This window comes from Bufo bufo, chromosome 8, assembly GCF_905171765.1.
Source record: "Bufo bufo chromosome 8, aBufBuf1.1, whole genome shotgun sequence".
In the NCBI taxonomy this organism is placed as follows: Eukaryota; Metazoa; Chordata; class Amphibia; order Anura; family Bufonidae; genus Bufo; species Bufo bufo.
Window position 1 is genome coordinate 10,895,189 of NC_053396.1, and position 25,146 is coordinate 10,920,334.

The following is a 25,146-nucleotide window of genomic DNA, read 5'->3' on the forward strand; positions in this document are numbered from 1 at the left end:
AAAACGGGGAGTAGGATTAAGAATATAGCGATAAGGGTGATGATTTAGATAATCTAGAGATAGGGATGATAGATCTAGAGATATGGAGGATGAATCATGAGATATGGAAGATTGACTAAGAGATATGGATGGCGGATCTAGAGATATGGATGGCGGATCTAAAGATATGGATGAAAAAATTAGAGAATCTAGGGGTATAGATGATGGACCTAAACATTTGGACGATGATCAAAGTAATCTAGAAATGTAGAAGATGAATAAGAATAGAGATACTGGTGAGGATTTAGATAATCTAGAGAAATTGGTGATAGATCTAGAGATATGGATGATGAATCTTGAGATATGGAAGATTGAGTTAGAGATATCGATGGTGGATCTAGAGACATGGATGGTGAATTGGAGAATCTAGAGGTATGGACAATCGATCGAAAGACCAGATGATAGCTGAACCAATCCAGAGATATGCATGATGGATCTAGAGATGATGAATGAGAATACAAGCATATAGATAAAGAATCTAAAGATATGGATGACGAATTAGAGAATCTAGGGGTATAGATGATGGACCTTTACATTTGGATGATGATCAAAGTAATCTAGAAATGTGGAAGATGAATAAAAATATAGAGATATGGGTGATGATTTATATAATCTAGAGAAATGGGTGATAGATCTAGCCGGTGATGGATATATCATGGGTAGAAGAACTGAAGAGATTGGTGATATTTATAGAATCTGTAGAGACAGACAGAGGTTAGTAAAGAATAAGATACCGTAATCTAGAGCACTTCATCAGATATGGGGTGGACGATAAGATGAAAAAAGGTGATGTCTCCATGAAACAACATAAGGGTCAGATAATATTTTAGGATGGTGGTTATGTGAAATTGGAGAAGTAATTATGGCCTCCATGATAAGTGGGAAGTGGTGTAGCTGCTTTCTACTCAACAAGAAATAATTAAATCAATTTCATTTGCCTTAAGAAATAAAGAATATCTAAAAGCCACATTCTAGAACAAAGATGACCTACCCCAATCAGCCATCGAAAAGAAGGGGGGCAAAAAATGAGGTGCAATAAGTATTTCACCTCTGACAATCAGAGCCCCCCATCCTTAAATCAGAAATAAATAAAAAATCAGATTCTTGACCCCTTTTGGTTTTCTGATTGGATGGTTGCCCACCACTGTTCTAGTCTACTCCTATTCAGAACATGCATCAGTTATCCACGTAACCTGAAAGAAGGTGGAGGGACACTATAAAAGCAGGATCCGGAAAAACAAAACATTAAAGAGGAAACAAGAAAAGTAACCCGAAAAAAGGGTAGCAACATAAAGTCTAAATATAGTCTTATCTTCATCAGTGGCTGAACTTTCTGCTTCTCAAGAAGGAGGTGAGGAGACAACTCGGTAAAGGTGTGAGAGACTGTGTTCCAGAATCTCGGTAACAATATAAGAAAGATTTTCACACTCCCGAAATATAGAGATCTGCGACGTCTGTGCGATTTTAGCAATAACGCACAAGAAAGCGCCAACAGACCGCCTGTGCTAAGTGCTATCAAAAAGGTTCCCAGACATCCTGGAGAAAGTGGACCCATATTCTTATAATTCCAAGGACATTCTCTTATCTACCTGGAAACCATATTTCCTCAAAGGGCTAGAAGTCTTCTGTTCTTCAAGTGGCAGCCACCTTTAATCCAGCATGACCTCATTGTATCCTCAAGAACTGTCCATCATCCTGGCCAGCTGGATGTCCTGGAGATGTTCACCATTTCCATCTTACTTCTTTCAGATGTTTGGTCTACATCATAATGACCTCCATCTCCAAGTATGAAAATTACTTTCTAGACCTAATTTTTTTTTTTAAGTTCTTCACTTGTATAATGTGATGATCATACATCTGAAAATGTAGCCAAGTTGGAGGCTCCAAGTTCATGGAGAACATATCTATGTCAATCACACCAAGTTGACAAGGCCACATCTAGTGCCATGTGTTGATATAATAAGGAGTTGGTGGAAATGGTAACATTATTTCCCCTTGAGAATCATGGCCATTATCAGAGGTAACTTTCAACCATGGATGATGACCTTGGACTTGGTGGTGGCACCCTCTTGAGGAATATAAGGAGGCTTGTCTTCATAAAGAGAATGCAGCAACTATCCTCTAGAAAACCGCACATTACTTGGCAATCAACCACCATGGATGCAGGGACATCTTCTGTGTGGCGGGCCACGCGCTGGGCTGGTTATCATCTGGATTACCATGGTGGGTCTTCTTTTTTACAGGCGAAAGAACTGCCATAGGCAAAAAGCAGGCTGCGTCTATGTAGATATCACAACACAAGAAATACACATCTCGGTCAACAGGTAAGAGCCGCCCAAAGATGGTTCAGTGAACAGACAAGGTATTATGTCCTTATGGTGAACTTGGAGGTCACAGCTCTGTGGGTTCCTTATGGCTTCTGAGGTCCTGGTGAAAGGACAACAGGGGTGGATAGTCCATCAACACTGAGGGTTGGGATGTGGATCTGGTTGCTTCCATTTGTTGGGAACTAGAATTAAGAAAAATTAGGGTGATATGAGGAATTCATCATGGACCCTCCAAACCTGCCTATTTGGGAAAAAGGACCTATTTAGGGATCCCCGATCCCTGTCTCCAGGGCCGAAGTCAGCACCCGGCAAAGCAGGGCAAGTGCTGGGGCCCACTCAGGTCTAATCGCAGATCGCTAAACAGTGGGGAATCTCGAAGAGTCGGGATATGGAATCAGTGCTATGACCATGACAAAGCTTGGGAACACCCTGTGCATTTAAGTCTAATTAGCCTCTCTTTCTAATATGTTCCCGCTGGGATTTGAACTCGCAACCTTCTACATTTAAGAACCTTAACCACTGAGCTATTGAGCTCAATGCTAAGCTATGACAGAAAAACCTTATAGTAGTTTCTCATGTATTAGGTATTCCTATACAGCAGAAGTATCATTTTATTTAATTTTTTTTGTAAAAAATGTATGGCACAACATAAATGTGTAATTACTAAAAAAAATATATAAATTCATACCTCTGATATATATGAATGCATAATATGTGGGAAACTACTACTGAGGTTTTTAGCCATAACATAGTTACTGCAGGTTAACATGAAGCTCTATAGCTCAGTGGTTAAGGGTCTTGACTTTAATGTAGAAGGCTGGGAGTTTAAATCCCAGCAGAATCATTTAAAAAATAGAGGCTAAATAAACCTTAAATAGACACCCCAACCTTTTTTAATTTGTGTAACTATTATTTTTGGTTGGGAAAGGTGGCAACCCTAACAGAACCATTGTTCCCCGATGACCCCCATAACTTTTTTTATAGTTATGTCTATGGAGATGTGTGGGGGCTCATTTGAGGGAAATCTTTCTGTTCTGACAATACCATTTTGGGGTGTGTATGACTTGATCACTGTTTATTCAATTTTCTTGGGAGATAAAGTGATGAAAAAATGGCAAATCAACCTTTTTTTTTTCTTTTTATGTTACATCCTTCACCATATGGGCTAACTTTTTAAAATATATGGGTGTTTTCGCATGCGACGATGCCCATAATGTTATTCTTTTTTTGTTTATTTTTATTTTGGGGAAAGTGGGGTGATTTTACTTTTAATTTTTTTTTTTATATTTTCAAAACTTTTTTTTTTACTTTTTTTTAAATTACTTTTCATCAGATTGCAACTTATACAGAATAAGGGTCCATTCACACGTCTGCAGTGTATTGCGAATCCAGGCCGGCACCCCCCATATAACTGCCTATTCTTGTCCGCAATTGCGGACAAGAATAGGACATGTTCTATTTTTTTGCGGAGCCGCGGCCGCGCTCCGGTAAATGCGGATGCGGAGAGCACACAGTGTGCTCTCCGCATCTCTTCCGGCCCCATAGAGAATGAATGGGTCCGCACCCATTCCCGATATTGCTGAACGGATGCGGACCCATTTGCGGACGCGTGAATGGACCGGAATGGAAATTGCTCCATTATTCTGTATGGAAATCACTATATCACAGTTCAGTGCTGCCACCTAGTGGCCCGAGCTGGGATATACTAATAATGAGCCTGGAGGCCTAGTACAGGCTGCGGCTTATTTTTAGAACAGTGTGCTTTCCCCGATCTCCTCTGGGGGAAGGCGCATTTGAGCAGGAAGCCCGCGCTTCCGTTTTTTAACACTCTCAGATGCCGTGGTGACATTTGACAAATGCGACAAGGGGACCCACTGAGATTTCTCGCCCAAGGGCCCACATGTACCTGAAGTCGGCCCTGACTGTCTCTATGCTCCCCTCACTTCTGCTGCAGTAGAGAGCAACAGTGAACAAATAAAAATTTAAAAAACTATATAAAATCTGTGGTCCATCCTGAGGTTCGATGGGAGTAATAGTCATAAAGTAAAAGAAAGAAACGGTTCCCTTGCCCTCAAAGCCTATAGGCCCTGCAAGGGTCATAGGGCAGTTGCCAAAGCTTAGTTAGACCCATCTATACCCTGATATTTGCCATGGCAGCCACCGAAAACATCTTCTAGAACGTATAATCTGGTTGGACCCCACAGAATGGGGAGCAGGCAACTGCAGGCGGTGAATAGCCGAATAGCCGCCCCTTACCCTCTTAGATCATTGGGATAAAGGAACATCAGCTCTGTAGATTTTCATACTATCCAACCTCCTGGCATTGAGTTCCATCCACTTCAGTCATCCTGAATACACCCAGGTCTACACTACCTTGTACCTGTTCCATCCAGTGACACAACTACGACGGCAGATCTTACCTGGAAGGACAACTTTGCTGGACTTCGAGGAGCTATGGGGCTGAGCGTGCTCCAGAAGTGGATAGAAGGAGGGAGAGAGCTTGGCGTGAGCAGTAGAGGCGTCTGAAAAAGAGATCAATACATTTGTCAGGATCTGCTTGGAAACAATGGCGCACTCTCCGGCCGCCATATCCTGATAGGCACGTGCACCATTGTTGTGTACAGATTGATGAATGACATGTAGTCGGAGTTCTTCTGTTCCCGCTAGGCTGGGATCTCTACTGCTGCCTATGAATATTCATGACAAGATGGGATTTCTATAAAGGATCAGATCTTTATCTAGAAGAACAGGCGTAAGAGACCCCCGGATAACACCCAGACTCATCATATACCACATATCGGGGTAAAAGGTGAACCTCAAGGTGTTATTTGATTTGAAAATAACTGCAGTTAGGTACAGGTCCATTGTCCCCTAAAATACTCTGTGCTGCTGAGGGCCCTGCCTCTTCCCCTATCAGTATTTGCCCTCCTAACTTTCTCCATCCTCCTCCTTACATCATGACACTGCCCCTGTCATATGCAGCCCCATGACCATCACATGAGTTATGGTAAATGGAATAAAGCAGCCTCCTGAAATACTCTGTGCTGCTTGCCCAGCTCAGTCCACTATCAGTATCTAATAAGACCAGCAAACTCCTCTCCTGAAACACTCTGCTCTGTTAGGGATTCTTTTGCATCTTATTGGAGCATTGCCCTCTCTGGGTATTTGAATCTGTTGTATCTATCTCCTCTGCGTGCAGTGTAAAGCATGGGGGATGGACAGAGCAGGGCAGCCTAAGACTCTGATGAGAATGGACATGAATAACATATTGCCAGACATCCATTAAGTTGAATAACTCTGAACCTGGGTTACATCCTCTGAGCTGTCTCCAGAGCTGCATTCACTATTCTACAGGTTGTCATTGGAAACTGTCAGCAGGCTTGTTGACAGGCACTCCCCTAACAGGTAAGCTGAACTCCTATAATACAAAGGGGAAGGTAAGTTTACCGATATCAGATGACTGGTGCAATGATGGCATGCCCCAGAATGCAAATCTCCTGAAACAGCTGGGAATGTTGGGAGATTCAGCTCTGAAGCCTGTAGAATTGTGAATGCAGCTCTGAAGTATACCATAGGATATAAATAACTGTTGTGATTTTTATGCTATTCAGTGGGGCACCATGGGTCCTAACTCTAGGACCCCACCGATGACACCTTCTCGATCATCTCAACCATTTCTTGGTGACATCTATCTTACCAGTGAATGAGAAGTTATGACAGAAGATGCACTCCCAGGAGCCAGCAAGGAATTCACAGCAGCGTTCATCTTCTCTGGTGCTATCACAGAAGAGAACGGTATTTCCAAGTCCTTTGGCTTTTTCCCTTTCATGGGCTGTCCTCCTTCAGGAGATGACACCGGTGGAGTTGTGTCCTCCTTCTTCACCTCCTCTTGAAAATCCGTCCTCCCCTTCACTTCTTCCTCCTTCTCTGGTGAGTTGATGACTACCAAAATCTCCTGGGCAAGCGGCTGGTCAGAAGTCGGGGTCTTCAAATCTGGTAAAGACGTAAGAAAGACCTGGGATTCGGAGAAGTCCTCGACATCTGTTGAGGTCTCTTCTAGAGGGTCCTCCACCTTGATGATAGGAGTTGGTGGATCAACTGTGACCTAAGAAAAAAAAGTAAAACATACAGGATGACAGAAGATGAGACCAGATACATGTCTTCAAGTTCTCAAAATACCCTAAGACAATTCCCCAAAGTTGGTGAAAGCCCGATGGGCCAAATAACCCATGTTGGGATGGTTCTACTTGTAGACTAGGGCAAACGTTCCACATTAGTACAGTTAATTCATGTAAGTATGGAGAGGGCTGAAGTAGTTGACCCACCTGGGCTTAAAAGCCTGATGGGGCAAATAGCCTGTGTTGGGTTGGTCCTACTTGTAGACTAGGCTAAATGTTCCACATGAGTAGACCCTATGATTGCTATATGGCCCAATGAGAGACGCATGACTATGGAGGGTTCTGAAGTAGTTGTCCCACTTGGACTTGAAAGCCCGGTGGGGCAAATAGCCCCTGTTGGGTTGGTTCTACTTGTATGTTCCACATTAATAGACCCTACGATTGCCATAGGGCCCAATGAGAGAAACATGGCTGTAAGTATGGAAGGGACTGAGGTAGTTGTCCTACCTGGGCTTAAAAGCCCATGTTGAGTTGGTTCTACTTATAGACTACGGCAAACATTCCATATTAGTAGACCCTATGGTTGCTATAGAGCCCAATGAGAGAAGCATGGCTGTAAGTATGGAGGGGCTGATGTAATTGTCCTACCTGGGCTTGAAAGCCCAGTGGGGTAAATAGACTGTGTTGGGTTGGTTCTGCTAGTAGACTAGGGCAAACACTCCACATTAGTAGACCCAGCGGTTGCTAAAGGGCCCAATGAGAGAAGCATGACTTTAAGTATAGAGGAAGCTGAGGTTGTGTCCCACCTGGGCCTGGGAACCTAGGGGAACCCAAACGTTCTTCAAGTCATGGCTTTGTCCCATCTTCAATGCCCATCGGCACCCTCGGACCAGCCCAACAGCCCAATGTCCTTCTTTCTTTACTATGAAGGGTGGCATGACCAAGAGCCTTGCCCACCTTTTCTGCCATAGTGGGAGTTGCATAAAACGGGGTGAAGGGTCCCATTTCCTTTATGCTACCCCCTGATATCTACTGCCCATACGTCTATTGACATTACATGGAGCTGCAGTTCCTTGGAGCTATGGATGTTGACTTCCAAGGAGAGATCTCCATCGTCCTGCTCCACGGCCTCATACGAAGGGATGCTGATGCTTTGACCTTTGGCCTCGGGTAGGGGAGGAGCTTCGGCTGGAGGCAAGATGTCCGGTTTGTTAGCCTTGGTCTGCTGCGCACTGGGTGGAGCTTGCAGCGACTGGATGGTGAAGGTGGAGTAGAGGCCAGAGCGCATGTACTCATTGCGGCTAGTCTTGGAGCTGCTCCTCACCATCTTGGGGACAAAGGCAGAGTTGTCTCCAGGTTTCGGGGTCTGGGGGAGTTCATTCACAGACTCCCTACATTTGGCGTCTTCCTTGGAAGGTTCTCCGCTGCCGGGATCCGGGTAACACACGAATTTGTACACAAACTTTTGGCCGCTGACTTTCTTAATAATGTTCTAAAAAAAAAGCCGAAAATACATTTGTTTACAAAAATTCAGATTTAAAAAAAATAACTCTCAATATATGGATGGGTCTGACTGCTGAATTTGATCAGGAGGGGTTTTTAGCCTCTGAATGTAAGCTAACTTATTCTATTCACTGACAGCAAGCAGAGATCTTGGAACGAGTCAGGATTTAACTCAATAACTTTTCGTTATTACACATTAAGGGGGTTTTCCCACCAAACACATTGATCTGGGACCCCAAGGTCATCACTCGAGACTCAGAACCCCAACTAAGGTAAAGGTCACAGGGGTCATATATTTATCATTTTTAAAGGGGTTTTCCATTCATGACATATATCCCACAGGATAGGGGAGAAGTGCCTGATCACTGGAGGGTACTAGAGCTGAGACCCCCAGGAATCACAAAAACAGAGGTCCCGGCCTCCACTATGGGCATGAAGCAGTGGTCTGCATGTGTGACCACCACTCCTTTCACCTCTGTCGATGAACAGAATGGTGGTCACTCATACCCATTCTAAAAGAGGACTGCTCCAGCTTCGTGATCACCGGGGGGTCCCGGCATCCTTGACGGAGTATAAGCGTCGTTAGTAGAAAACCCCTTTAAGCTTTCTTTACATAAACATTTACATCACATTTACAAAAATATGGAACCACCCTTTAAGGGTATGTGTCACCATTTAAAGGGGAATTCTAGTGACAATGGTCTACCAAAAAGGTCATAGATACATATGAGAGCATTGGTGACGTCTCGGATCCCAGGCCGTCATTGACATTCACCGGACGTCTGCAAGAAATCTGCTGTGGTCTCCATATATGACAACGACGGCAGACAAAAAAGTAGAGGAGACCCCCCCCCCCTAACAACCAATCAGCTCGCAGCTCATTGGCATTCTAATCGGCTGCTCCGGACAACACTAGAGGTCACTTAAAATGAATATTTATCCATGGCAACCAAAAATCTATACTTACCCATAGCAACCAATAATGAATATTTACCCATAGCAACCAATAATGAATATTTACCCATAGCAACCAATAATGAATATTTACCCATAGAAACCAAAAATGAATATTTACCCATAGCAACCAAAAATAGATATTTACCCATAGCAACCAAAAATCAATACTTACCCATAGCAACCAAAAATGAATATTTACCCATAGCAATCAAAAATGAATATTTACCCATAGCAACCAATAATGAATGTTTACCCATAGCAACCAAACAGAAAAAGAATGCTAACTGGTTGCTATAGGCAGGTCAAATGAGTGACCCATAGCAACCAATTAGAAGAAACTCGTTTTTTTTCCAATGCAGTGATGAAATTGAGAGCAGTGATGTCATCAGTTGCTATGGTCAACGGCTCAATTCTTTTTTCTTAAAGGGGCCTGGTCTCTTTAAAAATTGTAATCCTAGTCTGGCCAGTGACCACCCATGATTCACTCATCCTGTTTTGCTTTAGTCTAAATACTTATATATATTTTTTCCGACCCCTTAAAGGGAAACCATCTATAAAGTAAAATATTAATAATAAAGGGCCGTTACCCGGGCCACAAGAAAATGGCTGACCTCTTATCCATTTGGATGTAGTAAGGGTCGTCATTTGCTGCACCTACTATGACCACTGGGCATGTGGCTGCTCTGGGGCCCATAGAAAGTGGGGGCCAAGCCTCGGTTGGTTCCATCTTCTGCTGTATAGGCAGATGACCTGTTCAATGACTCCCCCCCCCCCCCCCAATGTCATAGATAAGCAACTACCGTAACTTCTCCCCGTATGTCATCTTCCTAGATATTCCTAGTTCTGGAAAGCTGGGTGCCGACAAATACAGTGGCCATTACTGCTCCTCAGGGGATGTATTACAGCTGCAACCCCGCCTCTAAGGAACGATTCCTATGGTGGTCTAGGCTGTAGGGGGTTCCAGAGTCTGCCGCCATCTGAAGACACATCTGTCCCATGAAATGGGACTAGACATACCTAGGCAAGAGCCCAGGTGAGTGTCGGCCATATTGTAAGTCACCCAACTTTCCCAAAAACAAAAATAACTCAACAGCCCCATTTTGGGGGGGGCGTTCTCACCTTGTCGTAGTAATATCTCAGAGCTCGGCTGAGCTTGTCGTAGTTCATGTTGGTCTTGTTTTTACGCAGGCCCCACAGCCGCGCCACCTCCTCAGCGTCCAGAAGCTTGAACTCCCCGTCGTTGGACGTCCAGGAGATGAGGTGCCGATGACTCTGCTCCTCCAACAACTGCAGGAGAAACTGCCAGAGCGTCCCGGAAGGGTCCATCTCTGCCAGGAGAAGGAGAAGCGTGAGGCGGCGCTGAAAGAACGCGACACAAACACACGCAGGTCCCAAAGTTAACCATTAATAGGCGGGCAGCAGGACGCAGAAGGGACACGTGTGGGTGGATGTCGGCGGAACGCGTTTCGGTCCACGATGCCATGCTGCTCCCGGTACCGTACTAAAAGCATGGGATCGAGGACAGCGTGGGAGGAAGAACGGAGCGATGTTTTGACATCCATCGCCGACAACGTTCCCACATCTTTTTTTTTTTTTTGGCCCCCCCTACCTGTCTGCAGCCTCAGGCGCCTCTCCTGTCCACAGAAGTCTTGCAGGTCTGGTCGACTTTGCTCTTGAAGGGTCTTTGACTGTCGGTCTGTCCCTGCGGCAACCATGAGGCTGCGGAGGAATCAGCCTGGAACATTGTCCTGGATCTGAGGAGAGGCAAGAAGGAGAAGGCTGAAGATTGTTGGCCTGGTTTAGACAGCAGTGCTCTGTTTTCCTGCCTCCCGCCCTCCGGTCTCCATCTCTCTCCTCCGCCTCCTACTTGTTTTTCTTGTTTTTTTCTTTTTTTTTTTGCAATGTCTGCCCCTCTTCCCTATACCCAGCAGACACAGGAGAGAATCCTGTTTTACGTCAGAGGGAAGGAGAAGCAGCTCGAAGAGGAGGAGGAGGAGGAGAGGGGAGGTGACAGGGGAGGAGAGACAGGGTCCTGCTCTATCAGATATGGCCGCACTGGAGGTGGGCACAGCAGCTGTCCAGCGCACACCCCCTTACGCTGATATCTCGTTCTGTCTGCTTCTGGGAAAGCTGGGTGACAGTATGGCCGCCGTTATGCTGGAGCGTAATGATCAGCATGTCTGCCTACCAATGGAGTAATGTTATACCTTGCACAGGGCTCTAGGAAAGCTGGGTGGCCACTTCCGTATCTCAAATTGGCCTCAGGATTTTTTTGCGGCCCGTATGGGGAACCATTTACTGTAACGTGTCCGTAAAAAAACGAAAATGACTCCATTTCCGTATATGTCCACATGGCCGTGCTGCAAAAAAGATAAAACATGTCCTATTCTTGTCCATTTTGCGGACAAGGATGGGCATTTTTATAATAGATCCGCAAAAAAAAGCTATGGAATACGGATGTCACACGGACGTCATCCATATTTTTTGCGTATCCGTGCTTTGTGGACCACAAAATACATACGGTCATGTGCATGAGCCCTTATGCAGTGATCCATTCTACTCTCCTGTATTGGCGTCTCGTTTTACAGATTTGCCTTTCAGGATTCTAGGAAAGCCGAGTGACAACCGATATGGCCGCCATAGTAGCTCACATTGGCCTAGTCAGTCAGTGATCCATTCTTCTCTCCTGTATCGGCGTCTGGTTTGACAGATTTGCCTTTCAGGACTCTAGAAAAGCCGGGTGACAACCAATATGGCCGCCAATAGGTTGGAGTCCTGAGGAAAGTGTCTGCCTTGCAATGTAGTCATACTTACACCTTTGCATAACTAGGCCGATGTGCTATTCAGGGCTCTAGGAAAGCTGGATGACAACCAATATGGCCAAGCTAGGCGGTGATCCATTCTACTCTCCTGTATCGGCATCTAATTAGACAGATTTGCCTTTTAGGACTCTAGGAAAGCTGGGTGAAAACCAATATGGCCACCATGGCAAGAAGGTATCTGCCTTGCAATGTAGTGATGCCATACCTTGTACATAGCTAGCCAGATATACTAGTCAGGGCTCTAGGAAAGCTGGGTGACAACCAATATGGCTGCTATTATGCTATAGTCCTAGAGAATGTATCTGTCTTGCAATGTAGTGATGATTTTGCTTCCCCCTGTACATAACAAGTCAGATATGCTAGTCAGGGCTCTAGGAAAGCTGGGTGACAACCAATATGGCTGCCATCATAGCTTACATTGGCCTAGTTAGTCAGTGATCCATTCTACTCTCTTGCATCAGCGTCTAATTGGATGGATTTGCATTTCAGGGCTCTTGAAAAGCTGGGTGACAACCAATATGGCTGCCATCATGCTGGAGTCCTGAAGAGCGTATGAGTCTGGCAATGTAATGATGCTTTCCCCTTTGCATAACTAGACTGATTTGTTATTCAGGGCTCTAGGAAAGCTGGGTGACAACCACTATGGCGCCTTCATAGCTCGCATGGGCGCAGTTATACGTTCATCCATTCTACTCTCTTGTATCAGCATCTATTTAGACAGATCTGCTAGTCAGGGCTGTAAAAAAGCTGGGTGACAACCAATATTGCGGCCATCGTAGCTAAAATTGGCCCAGTTATACAATCATCCATTCTACTCTCCTGTATCAGAGTCTAATTAGACAGGTTTGCTTTTCAGGGCTCTCGGAAAGCTGGGTGACAACCAATATAGGTGCCATTATGCTGGAGTCCTGAAGACCGTATCTGCCTTGCAATGTGCTGATGCTTTCGCTTTTCCCCTGTACATACCTAGGCAGATATACTAGTCAGGGCTCTAGGAAAGCTGGGTGACAACCTATATGGCTGCCATCGTAGCTTACATTGGCCTAGTTAGTCAGTGATCCATTCTACTCTCTTGCATCAGCGTCTAATTAGATGGATTTGCATTTCAGGGCTCTTGAAAAGCTGGGTGACAACCAATATGGCTGCCATCATGCTGGAGTCCTGAAGAGCGTATGAGTCTGGCAATGTAATGATGCTTTCCCCTTTGCATAACTAGACTGATTTGTTATTCAGGGCTCTAGGAAAGCTGGGTGACAACCTATATGGACGTCACTATTCTGGAGTCCTGAAGAGTGTATCAGTCTGGTAATGTAGTCATGCTTTCCCCTTTGCATAAATAGACCGATTTTCTATTCAGGGCTCTAGGAAAGCTGGGCGACAACCAATGTGGGCGCCATTTTGTTGGAGTCCTGAAGAACCTGTCTGCCTAGTAACGTAGTGACGATTTCCACTGTTAGATATTTCTGGACTATTAGGCTGACTTGCTGTTTAGGGCTCTAGGAAAGCTGTGTGAAAACCTATAAATCCTCTAATAGAGCTCTCTCAGGGGGGTTACTGAATTGGGTACGCCACCTTTGAGTATAACTAGGCAGATTTGCCTTTCAGGACTTTAGGAAAGCTGGGTGACCCCTATTAGTCCCACAGGAAGAGTCCTGAATACAGCGCCATATTGACGTCACTGACAGGAAAAAATGCTGAAAAACCATATATATATAAACAGGAATGGCGGCGATAGTTGATTGGCAGCCATGTTTTATGATTTAACCCCTTGTCTCTCTCATTGTTCCATAGGCCGCCTCTTTTCTCAGTGAGAAAGTAACCTGCATTCTCATTGGTTGCTATGACAGCAAGCAGAGATGTTGAAGATGAGGAAAAAATGAAACTCAAGTGGGTTTTGTAGTAAGGCTGTCGTTGTTGCCCATAGCAACCAATCAGCGCGCAGCTTTCATTTCTGAACCGTCTCTGGAAAAATGAAAGCTGAGCTGTGATTGGTTGCTATGGGCGATAAAGACAGTTTGACAATTTGTCAGCCATTTTATATACGTATATATACGCCTGTGAGGTGGAGTATCCCTTTAAACCTTGACTGCAACCAGTAAACAATGAAAATGTTCTACTGGTTTATGACAGGAGTCAATCGTCGTCACTGTAGGTGGTCCCATTTTCCCCACCCCCTCCAGCAAGGAAGAGGTTAAAAGGCAATTACCCTCCCCCAGGTGCCCCCTATATTCAATGCCACCTCGGGAGGGAGGGCTGCGGGCACATTCAGCATCGGAATAAAGACTTGTTATTGTGGAGGTGACTTTACGTATGCACCCCATTCCGAGCAGCGGCAAGGCCTTGTCTCCATGGTAACAGAGACAAAGCGCTGCCAATGGGAAGACAAGCGGGGGTTAACCCTTCTGCAGAAGCAAAATATCATTTAACCTCTCAGATGCCGCTGTCACTTATGCAGCGGACTGAAAGGCGAGAATCCGATCGCCAGTATGTTAAATCGTAGAGTCGCTCCTCCTGCCAGGTAGTCACCCAGCTTACAGAGGGATCAGAATGGCAAAGGTCTCCATTCAGAGCTGAGGGAAAGCTGGAGCAGCCATATAGACTTTGCACAATCCAACAACACGGGGTTGTATGAGGTTAGGAAAACATGGTTGTTGTCTTCCAGAACCAGCGCCACCTTTGTCTGCAGGGTGTCCCTGGTACTGCAGCTAGGTTTTATTCACTTGAAAGGAGCCTAGTACACCAGCCCTATGGAGGATGAATGAACAGTACAGTGCATGATCCATCAGCCTCTACATTCCACCAGAAGAATAGTGAGTGCAGCTCTGGAGTATAATACAGGATGTAACTCAGGATCAGTACAGGATAAGTAATGTATGTACACAGTAACTGCACCAGCAGAATAGTGAGTGCAGCTCTGGAGTATAATACAGGATGTAACTCAGGATCAGTACAGGATAAGTAATGTAATGTATCTACACAGTAATTGCACCAGCAGAATAGTGAGTGCAGCTCTGGAGTATAATACAGGATGTAACTCAGGATCAGTACAGGATAAGTAAGGTATGTACAAAGTGTCTCCACCAGCAGAATAGTGAGTGCAGCTCTGGAGTATAATACAGGATGTAGCTCAGGATCAGTACAGGATAAGTTATGTAATGTACACAGTGACTGCACCAGCAGAATAGTGAGTGCAGCTCTGGAGTATAATACAGGATGTAACTCAGGATCAGTACAGGATAAGTAATGTATGTACACAGTGACTGCACCAGCAGAATAGTGAGTGCAGCTCTGGAGTATAATACAGGATGTAACTCAGGATCAGTACAGGATACGTAATGTATGTACACAGTGACTCCACCAGCAGAATAGTGAGTGCAGCTCTGGAGTATAATACAGGATGTAACTCAGGATCAGTACAGGATATGTAATGTATATACACAGTGACTGCACCAGCAGAATAGTGAGTGCAGCTCTGGGGTATAATACAGGATGTAACTCAGGATCAGTACTGGATAAGTAATGTATGTACACAGTGACTGCACCGGCAGAATAGTGAGTGCAGCTCTGGAGTATAATACAGGATGTAACTCAGGATAAGTAATGTAATGTATGTACAAAGTGACTGCACCAGCAGAATAGTGAGTGCAGCTCTGGAGTATAATACAGGATGTAACTCAGGATCAGTACAGGATAAGTAATGTATGTACACAGTGACTGCACCAACAGAATAGTGAGTGCAGCTCTGGAGTATAATACAGGATGTAACTCAGGATAAGTAATGTAATGTATGTACAAAGTGACTGCACCAGCAGAATAGTGAGTGCAGCTCTGGAGTATGATATAGGATGTAACTCAGGATCAGCACAGGATAAGTAATGTATGTACACAGTGACTGCACCAGCAGAATAGTGAGTGCAGCTCTGGAGTATAATACAGGTTATAACTCAGGATAAGCACAGGATAAGTAATGTCATTTATGTGCACATTGATCCCAAATCTGAACAGCAATCAGTTTTCTCATCAAACGTCTGCACAGAACTGATAAAGTTTATTCACAATTATTTATAACAGTCCTTTATTCCTGCGCTCTGAACTGGACGCCGGCACTAGTACCGGACCTGTGCATGTGCTCACACTTCTATGTCTCTGTCACCTCTGTGTCCCATACAAGGTGGGTGCAGGAAGAGTCCTCTGTCTTCTGGGATACTATCACTGATTTACTGGCTCATTAGGCAGATCTTGTAATTCCCGCAGACCCTGGGAAAAAAAATTTAAAATTCCATCAATCTAAGGACACCACAACTCGCTCCTGAGACCCCATATACCTCAATAGGGCTTATGGAAAAGAATCGACCAGGGGAGATAACCCCTATAACCAATCAGTATGCACTATGCTGATATAATTGATGCAAATTTATGACGTTATGCTTCTCGTCCAATTGGAAAGTCTCCTGGGTTGGTACATGGTGGACACAGGTAGATGGCTGCCGTCGATTGGCTTGTAGCGTCATAGTCTATGAGCCATTTTGGGATGCAATGTGTCCAAATTCTCATATCAACCTCTACAGTCACCTCTAACCCTTGGGGTCTCACCTCTAGAACCAGTCTGATATGGGCCTTTATGTTTGCAGCATCTGTGGTCAGCTTCTCACTAATTCTAGAAGAAGCATAAGAAGACATATTACTTCATGGCAAACAAATCTAGACAAGACGAGTCTACACATACCCAGACTTGGCCAATATCATCTTGTGTAATCTAGATACGGCTTGTCCTGGCTAGTCTAGCTTAGTTTTGTCTCATGAGCATGATCAATCTAGATTTTATTGAGTCTAGTCTTGACTATATACACAAGACAAATACATAATACAAACCTAGATAAATCAAGATTACACATGGCTAACCCTAGTACATGAAGATTAGGCATTAGTGGTCTACATAACATGAGATTTCAACAAGCCTAGTTGATCTAGATCAGTCTTTTCACATAATCTAGGTTGTGTCTAGTCTAGATTTGTTGATTCATGCCCGCAAAACCGCGGGTTCGCAATATATGGGCACTGGCCGTGTGCGCACCGTATCACAGATGAGGACCCATTCACTTGAATGTGTCCGCAATCTGGAAGATGTGGAGTGGAAGACCACAGAAGCACTACAAAGCGCTTCCGTGGCATTTCGGTCCATGCAACCGCAGTGCAAAAAAAATAAAAATAATACAACATGCTCAATTTTTTTGCCGCGCAGACAGATCGCGAACCCACTCAAGGCCACATGGACGGTGCAATTTGTAGTCCCCAAAGCACAGCGCGGGCGGCACACATTTGTGTGCATGAGCCCTAAGTCTAATATAGACTAGACACGGCTTACCTAAATCTAGATAACATGAGACTAAACTACCCAAGGATGTATTTTATCTTTCTAGTGCTGGACGTTCCCCACTTTCACATTAACCAAAACAAGTCTTAAATAGACCAGAATAGCGTAGATACATCTAGATCAGACAAATGTAGTCTAAACAAGTCTACAAGACATGAGACTCGTCAGGGCTATGCTAGAAATGATGATCCTAGATACTTCTAGTTTAGACAGGAGGAGTCTAGATATGTTTACACAGCGTAAGACTTGAGGGGCTTAGACAAATATAGGTTAGAGGTGACTAGTCTATATACATCTAGATTAGACAAGAGTAAGATAGACAAATCAACATAAAATGAGAGTTGACAAATCTAGATGTGTCTTGTCTGATGTAATCCAGACTGTCTCTTCTATATCGATCAAACCAAGAAAAATGTAGAAAATCAAAAGACTGCACTAGGCAAGATCAGACATGACTAGCCTAGTTACATCTGTTAGTCAAAACGAATCTAGAGAAACCTACATGACATTTGACAAGCCTAGACCAATCTAGATTTGTCTTGTCTCGTGTATTCTAGGTCTGCTGAGTTTAAACTTGAGAAACCAAGATTTACCTAAACAAATCTCATCAAGACGCAGCCTAGACTAATCTAACATAACATGAGAATACACTAGTCAAACCAAGATAAATCTGGGCTAGCAAATCAAGAATTAGACTAGGTAGACTAGCCTACATGCATCTACATTAAACAAGAGTAGTCTAGACGCATCTAGATAACACAAAATTACACTAGACAAGGAAAATTTAGATCAGACAAGACTAGCCTAGACAAATCTACATCAAACAAGACCATCCTACACAAATCTAGATTAGACAAGACTACCCTAGACAAATGTAGATTAGACAAGACTATCATACACAAATCTAGATTAGACAAGACTATCATACACAAATCTAGATTAGACACGACTATTTTAGGCAAATCTAGATTAGGCAGGATTACTCTAGACTAGACAAGACTATCGCAGACAAATGTAGATTAGACAAGTGTATCCTAGACAAATCTACATCAGACAAGACTATCCTACACAAATCTAGATTAGACAAGACTATTTTAGGCAAATCTAGATTAGACAAGACTATTTTAGGCAAATCTAGATTAGTCAAGATTATTCTAGACAAATCTAGATTAGACAAGACTATAGTAGGCAAATGTAGATTAGACAAGACTATCGTAGACAAATCTAGGTTAGACAAGACTATCATAGACAAATCTGGATTAGACAAGTCTATCATACACAAATCTGGATTAGACAAGTTATCATACACAAATCTAGATTAGACAAGACTATTTTAGGCAAATCTAGATTATGCAAGATTATTCTAGACTAGACAAAACTATCCTGGGCAAATCTAGATTAGACAAGACTATCGTAGACAAATGTAGATTAGACAAGTGTATCCTAGACAAATCTATATCAGACAAGACTATTTTAGGCAAATCTAGATTAGACAAGACTATTTTAGGCAAATCTAGATTAGGCAAGATTATTCTAGACAAGTCTAGATTAGACAAGACTATACTATACAAATCTAGATTAGACAAGACTAGCGTAGACAAATCTAGATTAGACAAGTCTACCCTAGACAAATCTAGACAATGCTGTCCTAGGCAAATCTAGATTAGACAAAACTATCCCAGGCAAATCTAGATTAGACAAACTATCCTAGGCACATCTAAATTAGACAAGACTATCCTAGGCAAATCTAGATTAGACAAGACTTTCCTAGACAAATCTAGATTAGACCAGGCTATCAGAGAAATCTAGATTGGAATGACTATTCTAGATAAATCTAGATTAGAAAAGACTACCCTAGTCAAATCTACATCAGACAAGACTACCCTAGAGAAGTCTAGATTAGACCAGACTATTCTAGACCAGCCAGTACAAGGCTGAATTAAACAGATCTAGATAATATGAGACAAGGCAAGCCAAGTACTAAAGAAATGAAGGATGGAATAGGCTAAAAGACGGCCGCTCGTACTGACAACCCCAATAACGTTTACACTGAAGACACAACGAGAGTCAGATGTTCCATAAACCTCCTTACTCCGTCAGCATTTTGTTCTTCTTCTCGATAAACCTGAGAGCTTCATCCAGAGTCAGCTCAGAAAAAAATCCAAATCCTAAAGCCACAAATATCTTGGAGGAGTCAGGGCTGAGGAGGAAAAAAACAGCAGAGTGTGAATATAGAGGAAGAACGTGAAAGAAGAATCCATCAGGAAGAGGCGGCAACACGTTGGGCGATGGTGGAGCTATTGAGCTCCTGTTATCAGCCCGTTCAGGCTGATGATGGCGTCCTTCAATGCCATGAGAAACCTCCCTGTATATTGTACATCATGTATATGGTGCATGTTAGGAAGAGAGGAGATTGAGGAGAGTAGTACTGGTCACTCACACCTCAGCATTCACATAGAAATTGCAGCCCAAGTCGACCTGTGTCTGGAGAGGTCCCGACTCCAACTCCTGCAGGAACATAAAAAAGGTCTCATGAACACAAGGACATACATACTCCAGAGTGGTGCATGCAGCTGCTATGGGGTCCGTAGGAGGGGGCACTCAGGGATATGTAAACATTTGGCATGTGGAATAGACTTCCTGCCAGTAGGGGGCGCCAGCATTCTTCCACCATGAATCCAACCCGAGGCACCATAAAACCCATAGCCATCAGTCTATATTGGCCACTAAGGTCTATGGAGATTTTAAAGGGTTAAATCCTGCACCTGCAGCTTCTCAATGACGTTCTTCAGCTGCAGGTACTGGCTGATCTTCTCATACACACGGTCACGGTTCTCCAGCACTCGCCTGCAAACAAGACAAATGAAAGATTTATCTAGAAAGTGACCGTAACATCAAAGCGACCTGTAAACCTGCCAGGCGTACTGACGGGCACTGCTCACAGAGGGGTCGGTGACTGGCACTGTCTATGGAGGGCCAAGACTGATAATGTCCATGAGAGGGCTAAGGGTGGCGCTGTTTATGGAAGTGGCTCAGGTTGGTACTGTTCATAGGAGGACTAATGCCGGGACTGTTTATGGAGGGGCTCAGGCTGGTACTGTTCATAGGAGGTCTAAGGCCGGGACTGTTTATGGAGGGTCTAGGAGGTCTAAGGCCGGGACTGTTTATGGAGGGGCTCAGGCTGGTACTGTTCATAGCAGGCCTAAGGCCGAGACTGTTTATGGAGGAGCTCAGGCTGGTACTGTTCATAGGAGGACTAAGGCCGGGACTGTTTATGGAAGTGGCTCAGGTTGTTACTGTTCATAGGAGGACTAAGGCCGGGACTGTTTATGGAGGGGCTCAGGCTGGTACTGTTCATAGCAGGCCTAAGGCCGGGACTGTTTATGGAGGAGCTCAGGCTGGTACTGTTTATAGGAGGTCTAAGGCCGGGACTGTTTATGGGGGGCTTAGGCTGGTACTGTTCATAGGAGGACTAATGCCGGGACTGTTTATGGAGGGGCTCAGGCTGGTGCTGTACATAGGAGGTCTAAGGCTGGGACTGTTTATGGAGGGGCTCAGGCTGGTACTGTTCATAGGAGGTCTAAGGCTGGGACTGTTTATGGATGGGGCTCAGGCTGGTGCTGTTCATAGGAGGACTAAGGCCGGGACTGTTTATGGGGGGCTTAGGCTGGTACTGTTCATAGGAGGACTAATGCCGGGACTGTTTATGGAGGGGCTCAGGCTGGTGCTGTTCATAGGAGGTCTAAGGCTGGGACTGTTTATGGAGGGGCTCAGGCTGGTACTGTTCATAGGAGGACTAAGGCCGGGACTGTTTATGGAGGGGCTCAGGCTGGTACTGTTCATAGGAGGACTAAGGCCGGGACTGTTTATGGAGGGGCTCAGGCTGGTACTGTTCATAGGAGGACTAAGGCCGGGACTGTTTATGGAGGGGCTCAGGCTGGTACTGTTCATAAGAGGTCTAAGGCCGGGACTGTTTATGGAGGGGCTCAGGCTGGTACGGTTCATAGGAGGACTAAGGCTGGGACTGTCTATGGAGGAGCTCAGGCTGGTACTGTTCTTAGGAGGTCTAAGGCCGGGACTGTTTATGGAGGAGCTCAGGCTGGTACTGTTCATAGGCACCCAATTAGGCAAGTGTATGGGGGGCACTTGTAAATAAGGGTACTCCGCTCGGCTGTGTATGGGGCATACAGTGCACCCCTCCTGGCACCTGTAAATAAGGACACTGCTGACACTGTATATAAGGGCGCTCCGCTGGCACTGTATATAAGGGCGCTCCGCTGGCACTGTATATAAGGGCGCTCCGCTGGCACTGTATATAAGGGCGCTCCGCTGGCACTGTATATAAGGGCGCTCCGCTGACACTGTATATAAGGGCGCTCCGCTGGCACTGTATATAAGGGCGCTCCGCTGGCACTGTATATAAGGGCACACTCCGCTGACACTGTATATAAGGGCGCTCCGCTGACACTGTATATAAGGGCGCCCCGCTGACACTGTATATAAGGGCGCTCCGCTGACACTGTATATAAGGGCGCTCCGCTGACACTGTATATAAGGGCGCTCCGCTGACACTGTATATAAGGGCGCTCCGCTGACACTGTATATAAGGGCGCTCCGCTGACACTGTATATAAGGGCGCTCCGCTGGCACTGTATATAAGGGCACTCAGCTGACACTGTATATAAGGGCGCTCCGCTGGCACTGTATATAAGGGCGCTCCGCTGACACTGTATATAAGGGCGCTCCGCTAGCACTGTATATAAGGGCGCTCCGCTGACACTGTATATAAGGGCACTCCGCTGGCACTGTATATAAGGGCGCTCCGCTGGCACTGTATATAAGGGCGCTCCGCTGACACTGTATATAAGGGCGCTCCGCTGACACTGTATATAAGGGCGCTCCGCTGGCACTGTATATAAGGGCACTCAGCTGACACTGTATATAAGGGCGCTCCGCTGGCACTGTATATAAGGGCGCTCCGCTGACACTGTATATAAGGGCGCTCCGCTGACACTGTATATAAGGGCGCTCCGCTGACACTGTATATAAGGGCGCTCCGCTGACACTGTATATAAGGGCGCTCCGCTGACACTGTATATAAGGGCGCTCCGCTGACACTGTATATAAGGGCGCTCCGCTGACACTGTATATAAGGGCGCTCCGCTGACACTGTATATAAGGGCGCTCCGCTGGCACTGTATATAAGGGCACTCAGCTGACACTGTATATAAGGGCGCTCCGCTGACACTGTATATAAGGGCGCTCCGCTGGCACTGTATATAAGGGCGCTCCGCTGACACTGTATATAAGGGCGCTCCGCTGACACTGTATATAAGGGCGCTCCGCTGGCACTGTATATAAGGGCACTCAGCTGACACTGTATATAAGGGCGCTCCGCTGGCACTGTATATAAGGGCGCTCCGCTGACACTGTATATAAGGGCGCTCCGCTGACACTGTATATAAGGGCGCTCCGCTGACACTGTATATAAGGGCGCTCCGCTGACACTGTATATAAGGGCGCTCCGCTGACACTGTATATAAGGGCGCTCCGCTGACACTGTATATAAGGGCGCTCCGCTGGCACTGTATATAAGGGCGCTCCGCTGGCACTGTATATAAGGGCGCTCCGCTGGCACTGTATATAAGGGCGCTCCGCTGACACTGTATATAAGGGCGCTCCGCTAGCACTGTATATAAGGGCGCTCCGCTGACACTGTATATAAGGGCGCTCCGCTGGCACTGTATATAAGGGCGCTCCGCTGGCACTGTATATAAGGGCGCTCCGCTGACACTGTATATAAGGGCGCTCCGCTGACACTGTATATAAGGGCGCTCCGCTGGCACTGTATATAAGGGCGCTCCGCTGGCACTGTATATAAGGGCGCTCCGCTGACACTGTATATAAGGGCGCTCCGCTGGCACTGTATATAAGGGCACTCAGCTGACACTGTATATAAGGGCGCTCCGCTGGCACTGTATATAAGGGCGCTCCGCTGACACTGTATATAAGGGCACGCTCCGCTGACACTTTATATAAGGGCGCTCCGCTGGCACTGTATATAAGGGCGCTCCGCTGGCACTGTATATAAGGGCGCTCCGCTGGCACTGTATATAAGGGCGCTCCGCTGGCACTGTATATAAGGGCGCTCCGCTGGCACTGTATATAAGGGCGCTCCGCTGACACTGTATATAAGGGCACTCAGCTGACACTGTATATAAGGGCGCTCCGCTGACACTGTATATAAGGGCGCCCCGCTGGCACTGTATATAAGGGCGCCCCGCTGGCACTGTATATAAGGGCGCTCCGCTGACACTGTATATAAGGGCGCTCCGCTGGCACTGTATATAAGGGCACTCAGCTGACACTGTATATAAGGGCGCTCCGCTGGCACTGTATATAAGGGCGCTCCGCTGACACTGTATATAAGGGCACGCTCCGCTGACACTTTATATAAGGGCGCTCCGCTGGCACTGTATATAAGGGCGCTCCGCTGGCACTGTATATAAGGGCGCTCCGCTGGCACTGTATATAAGGGCGCTCCGCTGGCACTGTATATAAGGGCGCTCCGCTGGCACTGTATATAAGGGCGCTCCGCTGACACTGTATATAAGGGCACTCAGCTGACACTGTATATAAGGGCGCCCCGCTGGCACTGTATATAAGGGCGCTCCGCTGACACTGTATATAAGGGCGCCCCGCTGGCACTGTATATAAGGGCGCTCCGCTGGCACTGTATATAAGGGCGCTCCGCTGGCACTGTATATAAGGGCACACTTCGTTGACACTGTATATAAGGGCGCTCCGCTGACACTGTATATAAGGGCGCTCCGCTGGCACTGTATATAAGGGCGCTCCGCTGGCACTGTATATAAGGGCGCTCCGCTGGCACTGTATATAAGGGCGCTCCGCTGACACTGTATATAAGGGCGCTCCGCTGACACTGTATATAAGGGCACTCCGCTGACACTGTATATAAGGGCGCTCCGCTGGCACTGTATATAAGGGCGCTCCGCTGACACTGTATATAAGGGCGCTCCGCTGACACTGTATATAAGGGCGCTCCGCTGGCACTGTATATAAGGGCACACTTCGTTGACACTGTATATAAGGGCGCTCCGCTGACACTGTATATAAGGGCACTCAGCTGACACTGTATATAAGGGCGCTCCGCTGGCACTGTATATAAGGGCGCTCCGCTGGCACTGTATATAAGGGCACACTTCGTTGACACTGTATATAAGGGCGCTCCGCTGACACTGTATATAAGGGCGCTCCGCTGACACTGTATATAAGGGCGCTCCGCTGACACTGTATATAAGGGCGCTCCGCTGACACTGTATATAAGGGCGCTCCGCTGACACTGTATATAAGGGCGCTCCGCTGACACTGTATATAAGGGCGCTCCGCTGACACTGTATATAAGGGCGCTCCGCCCTGGACACTGGATTCTTTGGGCGCCCTATGTCTTTCACTGTACATGTTGTCACCCATTCAGACTAGTGTATGGGGGCACTCTCCCTGGCACTTGTAAATAAAGGTACTCCGCTCGGCTGTGGATAGGGCATACAGCGCACCCCTCCTGGCACCTGTATATGAGGGCACTCAGCTGACACAGTATAGGGGCACCCTTCCTGGCAGGTTATGATTGAGCCCTCTCAGCAGGTCCTGGTGGGTGTGGCCACTATGTGGGGGAGGGGCCTTACACACAGCACACACCCCTAACACAGCAAGGTGCAGCACCTACAATCCCCCTGAAGGCTGTTCTAGTGTCCCACATGGATCACGTGCATGTAGCCAGTCACATGACAGTCACGTGGTACGCACCTCAGGTCTCTCTGCAGAGTGTCCGTCAGGAAGGCCTCGTACCTGAGGACCTTCTCCTCCATGTCTGGAGCAGCCTGGAGGCAGCAGCAGCACCACGCGGGCTCTGACGTCACCCAGCCTTCCTTCAGTCACATGACTAGAAATGACGTATTAGGCACCCGCGCCGCCATGATTGTTCC

The 25,146-nt window shown here is 46.1% G+C and overlaps 2 protein-coding genes across 3 annotated transcripts; both read right to left on the reverse strand.

The window, feature by feature from the left end:
- Window positions 1-668: 668 nt before the first annotated feature.
- On the reverse strand, window positions 669-10,906 carry LOC121009251 (ETS domain-containing protein Elk-1-like). Of its 2 annotated transcripts, XM_040442243.1 has the most exons (7): window positions 10,812-10,906; window positions 10,554-10,698; window positions 10,064-10,272; window positions 7,542-7,976; window positions 6,064-6,471; window positions 4,787-4,888; window positions 669-2,548 (listed from the first exon to the last, which is right to left on the reverse strand). In XM_040442243.1, the coding sequence occupies exons 2-7, from the start codon at window positions 10,657-10,659 to the stop codon at window positions 2,450-2,452; spliced, it is 1,359 nt and encodes a 452-aa protein (XP_040298177.1). In that variant the 5' UTR covers window positions 10,660-10,698; window positions 10,812-10,906; the 3' UTR covers window positions 669-2,449. The 2 variants fall into 2 exon arrangements, with proteins under 2 accessions (XP_040298177.1, XP_040298176.1); XM_040442242.1 differs by having other exon boundaries at window positions 10,554-10,878.
- Window positions 10,907-15,789: 4,883 nt separating this feature from the next.
- UXT (ubiquitously expressed prefoldin like chaperone) lies at window positions 15,790-25,145 on the reverse strand. The gene is made up of 6 exons (XM_040442245.1): window positions 24,968-25,145; window positions 19,906-19,987; window positions 19,581-19,648; window positions 19,233-19,340; window positions 16,360-16,423; window positions 15,790-16,023 (listed from the first exon to the last, which is right to left on the reverse strand). Exons 1-6 carry the CDS (start codon window positions 25,027-25,029, stop codon window positions 15,976-15,978), a joined length of 432 nt encoding a protein of 143 aa, XP_040298179.1. The 5' UTR covers window positions 25,030-25,145; the 3' UTR covers window positions 15,790-15,975.
- Window position 25,146: the final 1 nt, after the last annotated feature.

What these genes read in the sequence shown, in the direction of transcription:
- LOC121009251 (XM_040442243.1), bottom strand. Translation starts at nt 10,659, where the DNA reads ATGGTTGCCGCAGGGACAGACCGACAGTCAAAGACCCTTCAAGAGCAA. An exon ending in TGAGATATTACTACGACAAG is followed by an intron (nt 7,977 to 10,063) that starts GTGAGAACGCCC and finishes CTTTTTTTTTAG; the next exon opens with AACATTATTAAGAAAGTCAG. An exon ending in CCAAGGAACTGCAGCTCCAT is followed by an intron (nt 6,472 to 7,541) that starts GTAATGTCAATA and finishes TTTTTTTCTTAG; the next exon opens with GTCACAGTTGATCCACCAAC.
- UXT (XM_040442245.1), bottom strand. Translation starts at nt 25,029, where the DNA reads ATGGAGGAGAAGGTCCTCAGGTACGAGGCCTTCCTGACGGACACTCTG. An exon ending in ACTCTGCAGAGAGACCTGAG is followed by an intron (nt 19,988 to 24,967) that starts GTGCGTACCACG and finishes TCTTGTTTGCAG; the next exon opens with GCGAGTGCTGGAGAACCGTG. An exon ending in TTCTATGTGAATGCTGAGGT is followed by an intron (nt 19,341 to 19,580) that starts GTGAGTGACCAG and finishes TTTCCTCCTCAG; the next exon opens with CCCTGACTCCTCCAAGATAT.